The sequence below is a fragment of the Pan troglodytes genome, chromosome 13 (genome assembly GCF_028858775.2).
Source record: "Pan troglodytes isolate AG18354 chromosome 13, NHGRI_mPanTro3-v2.0_pri, whole genome shotgun sequence".
Lineage (NCBI taxonomy): Eukaryota > Metazoa > Chordata > Mammalia > Primates > Hominidae > Pan > Pan troglodytes.
Window position 1 is genome coordinate 19948265 of NC_072411.2, and position 16073 is coordinate 19964337.

A 16073-nucleotide genomic window follows, 5' to 3' on the forward strand; every position below is an offset into this window, starting at 1 on the left:
AGATGAGTCGTTGGCAGGATCACTGCATCTGTCATCCCCTCGCCCTCACTCCAGCCTTTTTTTCCCTCCACAGTCCTCGCTGGGCTTTGTGGCCCTGGTGCTGAGCACACTGCACACGCTCACCTATGGCTGGACCCGCGCCTTCGAGGAGAGCCGCTACAAGTTCTACCTGCCTCCCACCTTCACGCTCACGCTGCTGGTGCCCTGCGTCGTCATCCTGGCCAAAGCCCTGTTTCTCCTGCCCTGCATCAGCCGCAGACTCGCCAGGATCCGGAGAGGCTGGGAGAGGGACGGCACCATCAAGTTCACGCTGCCCACGGACCACGCCCTGGCCGAGAAGACAAGCCACGTATGAGGTGCCTGCCCTGGGCTCTGGACCCCGGGCACACGAGGGACGGTGCCCTGAGCCCGTTAGGTTTTCTTTTCTTGGTGGTGCAAAGCGGTATAACTGTGTGCAAATAGGAGGTTTGAGGTCCAAATTCCTGGGACTCAAATGTATGCAGTACTATTCAGAATGATATACACACATATGTGTATATGTATTTACATATATTCCACATATATAACAGGATTTGCAATTATACATAGCTAGCTAAAAAGTTGGGTCTCTGAGATTTCAACTTGTAGATTTAAAAACAAGTGCCGTACGTTAAGAGAAGAGCAGATCATGCCATTGTGACATTTGCAGAGATATACACACACTTTTTGTACAGAAGAGGCTTGTGCTGTGGTGGGTTCGATTTATCCCTGCCCACCCCACCCCCACAACTTCCCTTTTGCTACTTCCCCAAGGCTCTTGCAGAGCTGGGGCTCTGAAGGGGAGGGAAGGCAACGGCTCTGCCCAGAGCCATCCCTGGAGCATGTGAGCAGCGGCTGGTCTCTTCCCTCCACCTGGGGCAGCAGCAGGAGGCCTGGGGAGGAGGAAAATCAGGCAGTCGGCCTGGAGTCTGTGCCTGGTCCTTTGCCCGGTGGTGGGACGACGGAGGGACTGGGCTGAAGCTGCTCCACCTCATCCTTGCTGAGTGGGGGAGACATTTTCCCTGAAAGTCAGAAGTCACCATAGAGCCTGCAAATGGATGCTCCTGTGAGAGTGACGTCACCTCCTTGCCAGAGCCATCAGTGAGCCTGGCCTGGGAACAAGTGTAATTTCCTTCCCTCCTTTAACCTGGTGATGAGCGTCCTTTAAACCACTGTGCCTTCTCACTCTTTGCATCTTCAGTTTGAATGACTCCCAGGAAGGCCTAGAGCAGACCCTTCAGAAATCAGCCCAAGGGGGAGAGCAAGAGAAAACACTCTAGGGAGTAAAGCTCCCCGGGCGTCAGAGTTGAGCCCTGCCTGGGCTGAAGGACTGTCTTCACAAAGTCAGTCCTGAGGAAAAATATTGGGGACTCCAAATGTCCTCTGGCAGAAGACCCAGAAAACCACACTGGCTCCAACTTCCTCCTCATGGGGCATTACACTTCAAAACAGTGGGGAGCAACTTTTCCACCGAAGCTACAAACCTAAAATGCTGCTGCCCCAAAGCACAAGAGGGAAGAGCACCGCCGGGGCCACAGGACGTCTGTCCTGCAGTCACAGGCCATCCTTGCTGCTTCCTCCTGACTCTAGCTTACTTCCCCTGTGAAGAAATAGGTGTTCTTGGCTGAGCCCCCAACCCTCTGCAGAACCAGGGGGATCTGCCACAGAAAAAGCATCTTTGAAGACAAAGAGGGTGAGGTCTTCATGAGTCTCCTGGGCCCAAAGCCATCTTCTGATGGAAGGAAGAGAGTAGGGCCAGTGAAGGCTGCCCAGAGAGAATGTCACAGATGAGGCTGACCCTGCCCCCCCAGGGAGGTTTCATGAGCTCATGTCTATGCAACACATAAGGGTTCTTCAGTGAAAAGCAGGAGAAGAGCCCACTGCAAGGATAGCTCATTAGGCACATGACTGATGCAGGGAAGGCCATGCCGGGGAAGCTCTTCCTGCAGGTATTTTCCATCTGCTGTGCCAAGGCTGAGCGGCAGAAACTTGTCTCATAAATTGGCACTGATGGAGCATCAGCTGTGGCCCACAGAGAGCCTTGCTGAGAAGGGAGCAGGTAAAGCAGAGATTTTAGCATGGCCTTGGCATAACAAGGGCCCATTGATTCCCTACTAATGAGAGGCAGGGAGAGCATGGGCAATGGAGACCCACCAATGATCCCCAACCCCAGTGGGTACTGGCTGCCTGCCCTGGGCCAGGGAATGGCTCCTTATACCAAAGATGCTGGCACATAGCAGAACCCAGTGCACATCCTCCCCTTCCCACCCACCTCTGGCTGAAGGTGCTCAAGAGGGAAGCAATTATAAGGTGGGTGGCAGGAGGGAACAGGTGCCACCTGCTGGACAATCACACGAAAGGCAGGCGGGCTGTGTACTGGGCCCTGACCGTGCGTCCACTGCTGTCTTCCCTACCTCACCAGGCTACTGGCAGCAGCATCCCGAGAGCACATCATCCCCACAGCCTGGTAAATTCCATGTGCCTCTGGGTACAAAAGTGCCTCAACGACATGCTCTGGAAATCCCAAACGCCACAGTCTGAGGTTGATATCTAAAATCTATGCCTTCAAAAGAGTCTGTGTTGTTGTTTTTTTTTAACCTGGAAGACGGGCTAAAAAGCAGTGCAAATAAACACCTAACCTTCTGCAAACTTCAGGCTTTTATTTCTGCCATGTAGATCATGTATCCATTCGTCCACTGACTCGAGAAGCCTTCAGCTTGGAGCCTGCTCTCAGGCAGGCAGTGTGCAAGGACTTGGGACTGCCAAGGTGAACACAGTGATCTGTGCTAGAGCTGGCCAATGAGGAAGGGCAGATGTGCAGACCTAAGGGACTAAGGGACATGCCAGGGAGGAAATGGGCAAGATCCAGGTGACAGAGTGTCGGGTGAGGGTGTGGGGATGTGAAAAGGTGGCTTCCTGGAGTGGTCTGAAGGCTGAGGCCTCGGTGCAGGTAAAAGCAGCAGAGCTTCTTGAATTATAATGTGCCTGGGAGTCACCTAGGAATGTGGTTCAAATGCAGGTTCTGATTTGTGGTCTGGGGTGAGGCATGAGATTGTGCATTTCTAATAAGCTCCTGGGTGACCTGTATGGTGATGATCCTCGGACACTCCGAGCAACAAGAGCTTAGATGGCATTCTTTGCCTCTGCTGTGCTTAGTCTATGGCACACTAATCAGTACACACACACCTCTGTCCCCTCAATCCTCCCCAGGAGCCTGCATTCCCCTGGCAGCCCTGGCAAGGTACACGTCTGCACAATGCTATCTATGACCCCCGTGTTCTCTTAAAGGCAGAGGGAGAAACACTCCATCTTGGAGCCATAGCCTTGCACTTTGTGCTTCACAAGGGCTGCGGCACATTGGCCCTGGGTCCATCAGGAAAACAAACGGAGCTCTCTTCAGAGACCACCCAACTATCATGCAGCCGAGCCTTCCTGCTGAAGCAACCAGACTGCCTTATGGTACAGGGCAAGGGGACAAGAAACCCAGTGCAGAAAGTGGTCTAGTGGCTAAAAACCATTTCTTGGGAACAATAACCAAAATACAGCCCTGCCATTTTGAGTTCATGATAAGGATTTTCCAAAGAAAGAACCATGGCCAGTAAATACATTCATGACAAACAATTTTCAAGGTGAAAAGCATCTTGTACTTGGAGGTTTACTTTTCTCCTCTGTGTCCTCCCATGCATAAAGCTGAGAGAGTTAACTTTACAAAGAAGTAATCAAATAGATGAAAAATACCCCCTACCAAGGTAGCCCATGTAAGAACTAAGGAACCACCAAAATCACGCATATCAGTTCAGGAGAGAAAGTTATCATTTAGCTGTTTCACATGTTGAATCTTTTCCAAAAGCAATGAAGCTGGCTCTTGGAGTGCAGAAGCTCTCTTGTGCTGGGCCACTTCCCTGGTCTCAACCAAGAGAGAGTTGGCTCCACTAAAGCAGAAATTCTCAGTCCCATCCACAATCACTGACTTCTTCTAACAAATCTTCTGAAAATCTCTTTACTAATTTCTGAAATGAAATTCAGAAATAATATAACCTACCTATGCATATAATTTTTAAAATCAATGTAAGGTCTAAATTGAAACATAAAGTAGAAATAATTTATACTAATACATATATAACATTAATAATGAATAATTATTATATTAATAGCCTTACAATAAATAAATTGGTTTTTAAATACAGTATATTCAACTAAACATTGTTGGCTCATTTGTAGCTGACATTTTAAGATAAAAGTGCGTGTGTGTGTGTGTGTGTGTGTACTGTGTCCACTGTGAGTGTTTGAAATTGTGTTGAATGCTATGAAGAAATCACATAGGGTGAAGACCAATAAATATCAACTAGATTTGGAAACATGGAAACCTAATGGTGAGAATTTCAGTAGGATGTTGAGGGTAAAATCCAGATTGAGTATGAATAAGAAGGAAATGGAGACAGTAATTCTGGACAACTCTTCTGAGATTTGGCTGTAAAGCAAGGGAAAGAGAAAGGATGGGTAATGGGAGGGGTATGTGGGGGTTGAAGGAGGGCTGGTTATTTTTTTCCATGGTTCTGACCTAAACATGTTTTAAATGCTTCTGGGGAATAAACAAGGTGAAAAGGGATGATGGAAGATGAGAGAGAGAATGATAGAGAATCACAAAGTCCTGGAGGACAGGGGAAGAGATGGAGTGCAGAGTACAGGTGGCTCTAGAGGAGGAGAAGCTTGTCCTTTACAACTAGGAGAGAAGGGGAAAAGAAGTGGCTGAGTATTGAGGGGAGGGGCTGGTTGTGATGACACAACGTGTGACAGTTCCCTTCTGATGTTGTCTGTTCTTTTTAAAAAACAGTCAGTCCCTTCTGCTGAGAACAGGGGAGGAGGAAGGTTTGGCTCTGAGGGTTGAAGAGGGACAAAATGGCTGAAAATAATTGTTGGAGAAAATGTAAAGGGAGCAGACCAGAAAAACTGATAGGGTTTAAAAAACAAAAACGAAATTTGATTATAACCATTTTTTATCCAGAGTGAAATATACCAAATTGTGTTTCCTGGGAAGTGTGCAAAGTAGATTTTTGTTTAGTTAAATTCCGTTTTCCCTCACCAGTTTCTTTAATAATTCTAGGTAGTTTGTCTTAGTTCAGTGTCATCTCTAATAGTCACTCAGAAATGCCTTGGCTTCATTTTTGTTTTCTCTATTCAGAAATGAACAGTCACAAATGGAACTTTGATGCACTAGGCAACCAAAAACCTCCATTGCCAATCCTCCCATAAAGTGAATAATCAACACTCTTGCTTATTGAGGGTTGATTGCATTTATTGGACCAGAAACCTAACTTATATCTATAATTCTCATTTATGAAGAGTCTATTCTTAAAAATCTAATTTTAGCCAACATTTAAAACTTCTGCAACTAGAGAATTCATGTGGGCTTTTAACTTCCTGAAGGGTCTTCCTGCTTAAAACACAATTAGTTCCTAAACAAAAGACATACTTTTTAAGGCAATACTGAATTTGCAGGAAGTAAGGGAAATCATCAGGACAGAAAATAAATGGGAACACACACAAAAATCAAAAACAAACAAACAAACAAACAAACAAAAAGCTCTCCTTGGCTCCTGGCAGAAGCAAATGCAAGTCCTTTCTGAAGAAAAGCAACGTCAGTTCAGATCAACCAAATAAGAAGCTTAATATTTACAATTAATAAACCATAGGTGAGACTCAGTAGAAACAAAACCTGAAGGACTTCGAAGAACAGAATCGTCAAACATACGATAATGATATATTAAGTATCTAAAGAATTAAAAAATAGAGTTGCAAAAAATAAATAAGCAATAATATACTATAAAGGCACAGGCATGACGAAAAATGGAATTTTCAGAAATAAAAAATTGTCAGAAACAAACTTAATTTGGTGAGTTTAACAGCAGATTGGAGAAAATCGTGAATTTTAAAAGCTAAAAAAATTACCCAGAATGCAAAAGAGAGACAAATGGATAGAAAATATAAAAAAGTCATTAACAGAGATAAAGGTTAAAATGAACAACTATAACATACAAATAACTGGAGTTCCAAAAGGAAAGAATGGTGAAGAGGCAAATTTTAAAGAGATAAAGACCAAGAATTTTCTAAAACTAGTGAAATACTGGTATCCAAAAATGCTGAAAGTGCAATGCATACCATCAGGCAGGAAAGCAAATTTAAAAGTAAAGCTACAGTTAGCCACACTAAGCAGCTCTTAAAAGCAGTCAGAGAAAAATTATAAATGACCTACAATTGTGGAATTATAACAGACTTCTTAACAATATCAATGGAGATTAGAAAATAGTAGTCTAATATCTTGAAAGTTCAGGGGGAAGTGATTGCCAACTTAGAATTTTAAATCAAGCAAAACTGACTTTCAAGATTGAGTGCAAAATAAGAATGTTTCAGATTACAGAAATTGAGAGCTTACCAACAGTTCTTTTCTGAAGAACTTCTAAAAATATACTTCAGATAGAAAGAAAATGATCCCAGAGGGGAATCTGAAAACAAGAAGAAACAGTGAGTGAATAAGTGGTGACCCTCAAGGTAAATCTAAGCAAACCTTTTCTCTATAGAGGAAGAATATCTATGTAAGTGTTTTTTTTAAAAGGACATACTAGCCTGGGCACGGTAGCTCACGCCTGTAATCCCAACACTTTGGGAGGCCAAGACAGGTGGATCACCTGAGGTCGGGAGTTGGAGACCAGCCTGACCAGCATGGAGAAACCCCACCTCTACTAAAAATACAAAATTAGCTGGGCGTGGTGGCGCATGCCTATAATCCCAGCTACTCAAGAGGCTGAGGCAGGAGAATTGCTTCAACCTGGGAGGCGGAGGGTGCGGTGAGCCGAGATAGTGCCATTGCACTTCGGCCTGGGAAACAAGAGTGAAACGCCATCTCAAAAAAAAAAAAAAAAAAGACATACTAACTGGCTAAAAACAATGATATGTAAATAAGGGATTGAGTTAAAATGTTCTGAGGCTCATATTTGTTTAGAGGTTGGGGTTGGGAAAGTTATGGGCTAATTTAGATCTTGTTAAGTACATCTAGAAAAATGTCAAGGGTAACCACTAAAAAGCTAAAATTATAATGCCAAAATCCTTAGGAAGGGAAAAAAATTTTAACTGGATTTTTGAAAAACAAGAAACAAGAAAAATAGCATAGGTAAAGCAAGACACAGAAAACAAAAAGTAGGTATTAGAAAAAATCCACATATATTCATAATTGTGAAACAGAATACCATGCACTGGTATCAATCCTTATGAGGCGCACACCATATGTTGGATACCAGGAGAGGACTCTAAACACTTTGCCAATTTTTGTAAAGATTCCTGTATCTGGTGGATGCCCAGGTCTGGCAGGAGTCTTTACACAAACACAGCTTCTAAACGTTTTGCACAAACCCAGCTGCCAGAGTCTGAGTCTGGTATGAGAAAACACCTGCACAAGTCAGGCAAAGCCGACTTATTACTCACAGATATGTAGCAAAGATAGAAGCATAGAATCCGTGGGGAGCTGGTCCCCTAGAACTCAAGCAAGCTGCCCAGGGCAGACGGAATCCCATCTGCATATGCCCAACTTCACACTACAGCTGAGGGACCCTGAAAGCAGTCCACTCTGGATTTTATACCCTACAGGTACTTAAATCACTGAGCTTAAGCATTGCAGAGCATCTTGTTCTGAGAGGAACAAAGACAAAGCCCAGGCTGTTCTGGATGGTTCTTCCTTATCTCAGGATGTTACATTCTCAGTACATTCTGCCCAAGAATTGTAAGAAGGAGCAGGGAGAGCTGAATCAGCCAAGGTCATTCAAGGACTTGTCCTCCTGCAATAATCACAATAAATACAAATGGATTAAACACTTCAGTTGAAAGATAGAGATGGTCAGACTGGATTTTAGTTATATTTATAAGTGGCATACCTAAAGACTCAAGGTAAAGACATGGAAAAAAGTAAGCTAGGCAAAAACAAACTAAATTAACATTGGAGTGGCTAGATTATTATCATATAAAGCATATTTCATGAGAAAAGACATTATTAGGAATACAGAGAATTACTACATAATAATAAAATAAAGATTTAAATATTTTAGAATAATGTGCTTTTAATAATATAGCCTCAAAATATGTAAAGCAAAAAAATAAAAAAGAAAGAAATGTGAACAAATCCCTCATTATACTAAGAGATTATAACAAACAGAAAATTATATGCATGTGTGCACATGTATGTGTGTATAACAACACAAGTTGGATATAATACGAAATAGAAAAATTATATTTTTCTCAAGAAAACAAATTGAAAACATATTATACCATAAAGCAAATTTCAATAAATTTCAAATAATAAGTATCGGCATTCTCTCAAGTGAGTGCAAGAAAGTTAGAAATCAAGAACAAAATGCTATATATATGTGTGTGTATATATGTATACATACATATCATATGTATGTATACATGCATACATCATATGTATGTATACATGCATACATCATATGTATGTATACATGCATACATCATATGTATGTATACATGCATACATCATATGTATGTATACATGCATACATCATATGTATGTATACATGCATACATCATATGTATGTATACATGCATACATCATATGTATGTATACATGCATACATCATATGTATGTATACATGCATACATATAGATCATATGTATATACATATCATATATGTATATATGTATACATATATTCATATTATGTATACATATATATGTACACACACATATATATCATATGTATGTATGTATACACACATATATATCATATATATATATATTTATATTTTAGAGACAGGGTCTCACTTTGTCACCCAGGCTGGAGTACAGTGACACAACGATCACAGCTCATTGCAGCCTCAAACTCCTGGGCTTAAGCAATCCTCCTGCCTCAGCCTCCTGAGTAGTTGGGACTACAGGCACACACCAGTGTGCTCAGCTAATTTTTAATACTTATTTTTTAGAGATGAGATCTTGCTATGTTGCCCAGGCTTGTCTCAAACTCCTGGCTTCAAGTAATCCTCCTGCCTTGGCCTTCCAAAATGCTGGGATTACAGGCATGAGCCACCATGCCTGGCCTAAAATGCTATATTTTAAATGTCTATACATTTTAAAGCTTTAAATATACATTTCTAAATAAGTCATTAATCAAAGAGAAAATTACACTGAAAATTCTTCAAAATTTTTAAATGTGAATGATTATTAAATATCTTCATATCAAATATTTAGAGATGCAGCAAAAATACTGCTTGGAAGGAAATCAATAACCTTGATGAAAATCAGTACAAAAAGAATCCAACCCACAGAAAGTAAAAGATAGATACACACAGAAAGATATACTGAATGTAAGAGTAGAAATTAGTGAACTAGGAAACAAAAATATAATAGAGAGGATTGACAAAGCCAAAGGTTGGTTTTTGGATAAAACTAATCAAACAGATGAATCTCTGATAAAGCTGATCCTGAAAAACGATAAAATGCTCAAATAATTGTAGGCATAAAAAGGAGAGAAAACTGCAGATGAGACAGAAATTTAAAAGATAATAAGAGAATCTTATACATGAGATTATACAAATAAATTTGAAACTTAGAAAAATATAACTTACCAAAACTGATTCAAGAAAACAAAAAGTGAGCATGTAGACCAGGTGCAGTGGCTGACACCCGTAATCCCCAGCACTTCAGGAGGCTGAGGCAGGAGGACCACTTGAGCCAGGAATTCGAGACCAGCCTGGGCAACATAGCAAGACCCCATTTTTACAAAAAATAGAAATTAAAAAAAATAGCCACGTGCCTGTAGTCTCAGCTACCCAGGAGGCTGAGGTGGGAGGATCACTTGAGCCCAGAAGGTGGAGGCTGCAATGAGCCATGACTGTACCACTGCACTCAGCCTGGGTGACAGAGTGAGACCCTGTCACTCAAAAAAAAAAAAAAAAAAAAAAAGGAAGAAAGAAAGAAAGAAAGAAAGAAGTAACTATATATCTGTGGTGATGGGCATACAGTGTATAATGATGTAATATGGTCTAACTTAGCAGTAATTACATTAAATGTGAAAGGATTTAACACTGCAAGAAAAGGCAGAGATTGGCAGAACAAATAATTCTTTTAAATGACCCATCCAGGCACAGTGGCATGTGCCTGTAGTCCCAGTTACTCAGGAGGCTGAGGTAGGAGCCCAAGAGTTCAAGTCCAGCCTGGGCAACATAGTAAAACCTCATCTCTCGACAAAACAAAACAAAAACAAAAAACCCAAAGATTTGAAAGTAAGAGGATGGGCCAGGCACAGTGGCTCACGCCTGCAATCTCAGCACTTTGGGAGGCTGAGGTGGGCAGATCACGAGGTCAGGAGATGGAGACCATCCTAGCTAACAGGGTGAAATCCCATCTCTACTAAAAATACAAAAAATTAGCCAGGCGTGGTGGCACACACCTGTAGTCCCAGCTACTCAGGAGGCTGAGGCAGAAGAATTGCTTGAACCCAGGAGGTGAAGGCTGCGGTGAGCTGAGATCATGCCATTGCACTCCAGCCTGGGCAACAAGAGCAAAATGGCATTTCCAAAAGAAAAAGAAAAAAGTAAAAGGAAGGAAAAAAGATAGGCAAACAGTAACCAAAAGAGAACTGGATGACTACATAATAATGAACATTTTATAATAGTAAAAGTGTCAATCCATTAAGACTACATAAATTATAAACATATATGCAACTAACAATAGAGCCTCAGATATGAAGTAAAAGCTGTCAGAATTCAAGGGAAAATAAACTATTCAACAATGATGGTTTTTTGTATTTTTAGTAGAGATGGGATTTCACCCTGTTAGCCAGGATGGTCTCCATCTCCTGACCTTGTGATCCACCCACCTCAGCCTCCCAAAGTCCTGGGATTGTAGGTGTGAGCCACTGTGCCTGGCCCATCCTCTTACTTTCAAATCTTTGGGTTTTTTGTTTTTGTTTTGTTTTGTCAAGAGATGAGGTTTTACTATGTTGCCCAGGCTGGACTTGAACTCATGGGCTCAAGTCTACCCATTACTGAAAATACCTCATTTTCAGTAATGGGTAGAACAACTAGACAAAAGATTACCAAGGAAATAGAAGATTTGAACAATACTGTATACAACTATACTTAACACACATCTATAGAACACTCTACTCAACAACAGCAGAATATGCATTCTTTTATTATTTTTTTTTGAGATAGAGTCTCGCCCTGTTGCCCAGGCTGGCATCCAGTGGCACGATCATGGCTTACTGCAGCTTCTACCTCCTGGGCTCAAGTAATCCTCCCACCTCAGACTCCCGAGTAGCTGGGACCACAGGTGTGCACCACCACACTCAGCTAATTATTAATTTTTGTAGAGACAGGGTCTTGCTATGTTGGCCAGGGTCTTGCTAAGTTGCTAATTTTGTAGAGACAGGATCTTGCTATTTTGCCCAGGCTGGTCTTGAACTCCTGACTTCAAGTGATCCTCCTGCCTCGGCCTCCCAAAGCGCTAGATTACAGGCATGAGCCACCATACTCAGCAAAGAATACACATTCTTTTTTTATTATTATTATACTTTAAGTTCTAGGGTACATGTGCACAATGTGCAGGTTTGATACATAGGTATATATGTGCCATGTTGTTTTGCTGCACCTATCATGCTATCCCTCCCCCAGCCCCCCACCCCCTGACAGGCCCCGGTATGTGACATTCCATGCCCTGTGGCCAAGCGATCTCATTGTTCAGTTCCCACCTATGAGTGAGAACATGCGGTGTTTGATTTTCTGTCCTTGTGATAGTTTGCTGAGAATGATGGTTTCCAGCTTCATCCATGTCCCTACAAAGGACATGAACTCATCCTTTTTTATGGCTGCATAGTTTTCCATGGTGCATATGTCTATCATTGATGGACATTTGGGTTGGTTCCAAGTCTTTGCTACTGTGATTAGTGCCACAATAAACATATGTGTGCATGTGTCTTTATAGAAGAATAATTTATAATCCTTTGGGTATATACCCAGTAATGGGATTGCTGGGTCAAACTGTATTTCTAGTTCTAGACCTTTGAGGGAGAATACACATTCTTAAGTACATATGGAACATTCTCCAGGAGAGACAATCCATTAGACCACAAAATAAGTCCCAATAAATTTTAAAAGATTAGAATTATAAAAAGTATGTTCACCATAGAATAAAATTTGAAAACAATAACAAAAATTAATTTGGGAAATTCACAAATATGTGGAAATTAAAAAACACTCTTCTTAACCAAGAAGTCAAAGAACAAATAAGAGAACTTAGAAAAAAATTTGAGATGAAGGAAACAAAATAGCATACCAAAGTTTCTGGGGTACAGCTAAAGCGGTAGGTACTTGGAGGGAAATTTATAGCTGTAAATAACTGTATTTAAAAAGAAGAAAAATCTCAAATCAACTACTTAAACTATCATCTTAAGAAACTAGAAAAGCAAGAGAAAACCAAACCTAAAGAAACCAGAAGGTAGCAACATAAATTGATACAGAAACTTGAGAAAACAATTTAGCATTATAATGTTGAGGCTTTACATACCCTAACAGCCTGTAATTTCTCCCCAAAGTATATTTAGAAAAATTCTTGTAGGTGGGCAATAGTGAATGTATATAAAAATATTCAATGTAGGCTGGATGCGGTAGCTCACGCCTATAATCCCAGCACTTTGGGAGGCCAAGGCTAGATCACCTGAGGTCAGGAGTTTGAGACCAGCATGACCAACATGGTGAAACCCCGTCTCTACTAAAAATCCAAAAATTAGCCAGGCATAGTGGTGCACACCAGTGATCCCAGCTACTTGGGAGGCTGAAGCAGGAGAATCACTTGAACCCAGGAGGCAGAGGTTGCAGTGAGCCGAGATCGTGCCATTGCACTCCAGCCTGGGCGACAGAGCAAGATTCCATCTCAAAAAAAAAAAAAAAAAATTCAATGTATATGAAAACAACATGAAGATTCTGAGAAGGTGGCAGCCTTGATGGTATAATTATTTAATCTCTCCAAATTCCCCATAAAGATACACAAAGCAGCCAGGATTGCAAAACTAAAAACCCATGGAAAATCCCTACAACAAACCAGATGACACTGAATCCCTAAAAACCCTGAAACATAAATGGGTGGAGACACACCTACAAGATCTGCATGGTATCAGCAGCTGTGTTGGAGGACACAGAAGGAAGCAACAGAGCACCTGGTAGGCCTCAGAACTGTGAGGTCCTAACAAGGGGAAAGAAGTCAGGCTGGCAGGAGCAGAGGAAGCAAAAAACAGAAAGCAGATAAGCTATAAGGGATTTTATAAGGTCCAAAACACATAGCCCTCCTGTACAAATAACTCACAATCTTCCTGTTCTCAACTGTGCCTTCCTGTGCCAACCCTCAACTAATAAAATAATGCAATTTAGTTCCCTGCAACCTTGGCATTATCAGTACTGCGCAAAGCCCTCTTCAGCACATAGCACAAGCACCATCCTATAAAATCCCCAGGAAGCCTATGTTTCCTTGCAGTCAGTTCCTCTCTTGCTAACCTGCCTGTTGCATCCTTGCAACCTATTTGCCTACTTTCTCTAATAAATCTGCCTTTTTTAAACCTACAACTGTCTTGGCAAATTCTTCTTATCGCCCATGCTATTGGCCCAGATAGTCACTGATCACCTGCAACAAGAACTTTAAAATAATCAAGAAACAACTATTGTAAAGCCACCAGGCAGCTGGAGGACAGCACCTGACCCAGGGAGGTATTTGTATCCTTCAGTAAAAGCATGTGAGTTCCAAAGGTAAAGTCAGAAGAGGCCAGGGAAGACTGGGCCTAATAAACACTCCAAACTAACCAGCCCAAGCCCCTATCCAGAATAGAACCCCAGCTGGGAACAGACTCCAAATTGAGCACTTCAGGAAAATAGAGAAAAGCAAAAAAGAGAACCCAGACTACAGTAGGGGAGAACGGAATGGAAGTTCTCAGGAAGTGAGGTGCCCTATTTTTAAAATACTGAACATAAACAACAGAAGAGAGTGCTCTACCATTGTGAAATGAGAAAAACCCTTAAATTATGCTTCCTTTCAAAAAGTTCAGGAAATCTAATATTATGTAAACATAAGTAGCAGAAAAGGATTGAAGTGAAATCCCACACGGTTATTCAAAGAAAAAATAAAAAGTAGAATAACATCCCTGCAGACGATAAAAGCATGCCAGAGAAACACACGGGTGAAAACGACAGCCTAATATTTTGACATAAAAGCAAAGGGAAGGGAGGGGAGGGGAGGAAGGCACAGCTCATCCGTAGTATTCAGTAATGGGGAGCACAACTGCAAATAAAAGAGGCAATGAGCACAAAAGCCAGGCTGGCGTTTACTCTTGGAGGAGGGGAGGGGCATTGCATTTGGGAAAGTGAGCCTGGCAGGCTTATGGGGTCAGAGTCAGCTTCCTTTATGTGGGGATGTTTAAAGGTGTTTATCTTGTAATTTCGTTAACCTCTCATTTTGTCTTATGCTATATATACACGTATATGTATAACGGTGTTTTTTGTTTTTGGTTTTGGCTTGTTTTTTGTTTTTGTTTTTGAGATGGAGTGTCACTCTGTCGCCCAGGCTAGAGTGCAGTGGCGCGATCTCGGCTCACTGAACCTCCTAGGTTCAAGCGATTCTCCTGCCTCAGCCTTCGGAGTAGCTGGGACTACAGGCGCCCACTACCATACCTGGATGATTTTGGTATTCTTAGTAGAAATGGGGTTTCACCATGTCAGCCAGGCTGGTCTCAAACTCCTGACCTCAAGTGATCAGCCTGCCTTGGCCTCCCAAAATGCTAGGATTACAGGCATAAGCCACCGCGCCTGGCCATAATGGTTTCTTTTTTAGCAACTAAATTTGTTTAAAAGAGTGTTGATTTCAGTATTGTTCATAATTGCCCCAAACTCCATTGACAGGAGGGCATGAATAAATTGTGCTATTCAGATGATGGCCTGTTATTCAGCAATGAAAATAAATTACCTATTCTTCCAGTGAAACTTAGAGACATGATTATGGACAGGGAAAAAAACAAGTATCAAAAACCTACATGCTATATGATACCATTTTTATAAGCCTTAGAAACCAAGCAAAAATGAAACAGTGTATTATTTAGGAATACATACATATGTGATTTTTAAAACTATATTTTAAGGAAGCAAGGCTGGCAAACACAAAATTTAGGATAGACTGTATACCACGATAACATTTTTATAATGCTCAGAAATCAGCAAAAATTAAACAATACTGTTTAGGAATAAGTAGACACGTGATTTTTAAAACTATTCTTTAAAAAAGCAGGGGAATGATAAACCCAAAATTCAAGCTGGTTTTTATTTCTAGGGAAGCAAGGAGGATGGGATAGGGGAGCCAGATCCAAGTGTTCTTCCCAGGTCGTGTGGTGGGTTCACGGTATACTTTTGATTATCATGTTTCATGATTCACAAATGTGTTTTATATGAAGACTTTATCAGATCTGCACACTAAGAATACAAATTAAAAATTGAATTCTCTTTTTCATCAGCCATTCATCTGTTCATTCATTCAGTTATGCAACAAATAGGCATTGTGTGCCCGCCCTATGCCAGGCCCTGTGCTAGGTCCTAGGATAGGGCAGTGAGCAGACACCATGGCTGTCCTCTCAAAGTTCACAGCCTCCTGGGACTTTCTACGCCACTGGTGATGGGGCCAAGTGGGAAGTAGCCTTTTACAAATCTGCAGAGAGCACTATTTACAATAGCAAAGACTTGGAACCAACCCAAAGGTCCATCAATGATAGACTGGATAAAGAAAATGTGGCACATATACACCATGGGATACTATGCAGCCATGAAAAAGAATGAGTCCATGTCCTTTGCAGGGACATGGATGAAGCTGGAAGCCATTATCCTCAGTAAACTAACACAAAAACAGAAAACCAAACACCACATGTTCTCACTCATAAGTGGGAGCTGAACAATGAGAACGCATGGACACAGGGAGGGGAACATCACACACTGGGGCCTGTCAGGAGTTGGGGGCAAGGG

At 41.6% G+C, this 16073-nt stretch overlaps 1 protein-coding gene across 4 annotated transcripts in view; it reads left to right on the plus strand.

The window, feature by feature from the left end:
- The window catches only part of STEAP3 (STEAP3 metalloreductase), a 43455-nt gene extending 40788 nt beyond the window's left edge, over positions 1-2667 (plus strand). For all 4 annotated transcript variants that reach the window (XM_016949582.4, XM_003309208.6, XM_016949581.2 and 1 more), the window contains one exon: positions 74-2667. In XM_016949582.4, the coding sequence (XP_016805071.1) occupies positions 74-355 (282 nt within the window). In that variant the 3' untranslated portion in view covers positions 356-2667. The remainder of the gene's footprint in view (positions 1-73) is intronic.
- The last annotated feature ends 13406 nt before the right edge of the window (positions 2668-16073 follow it).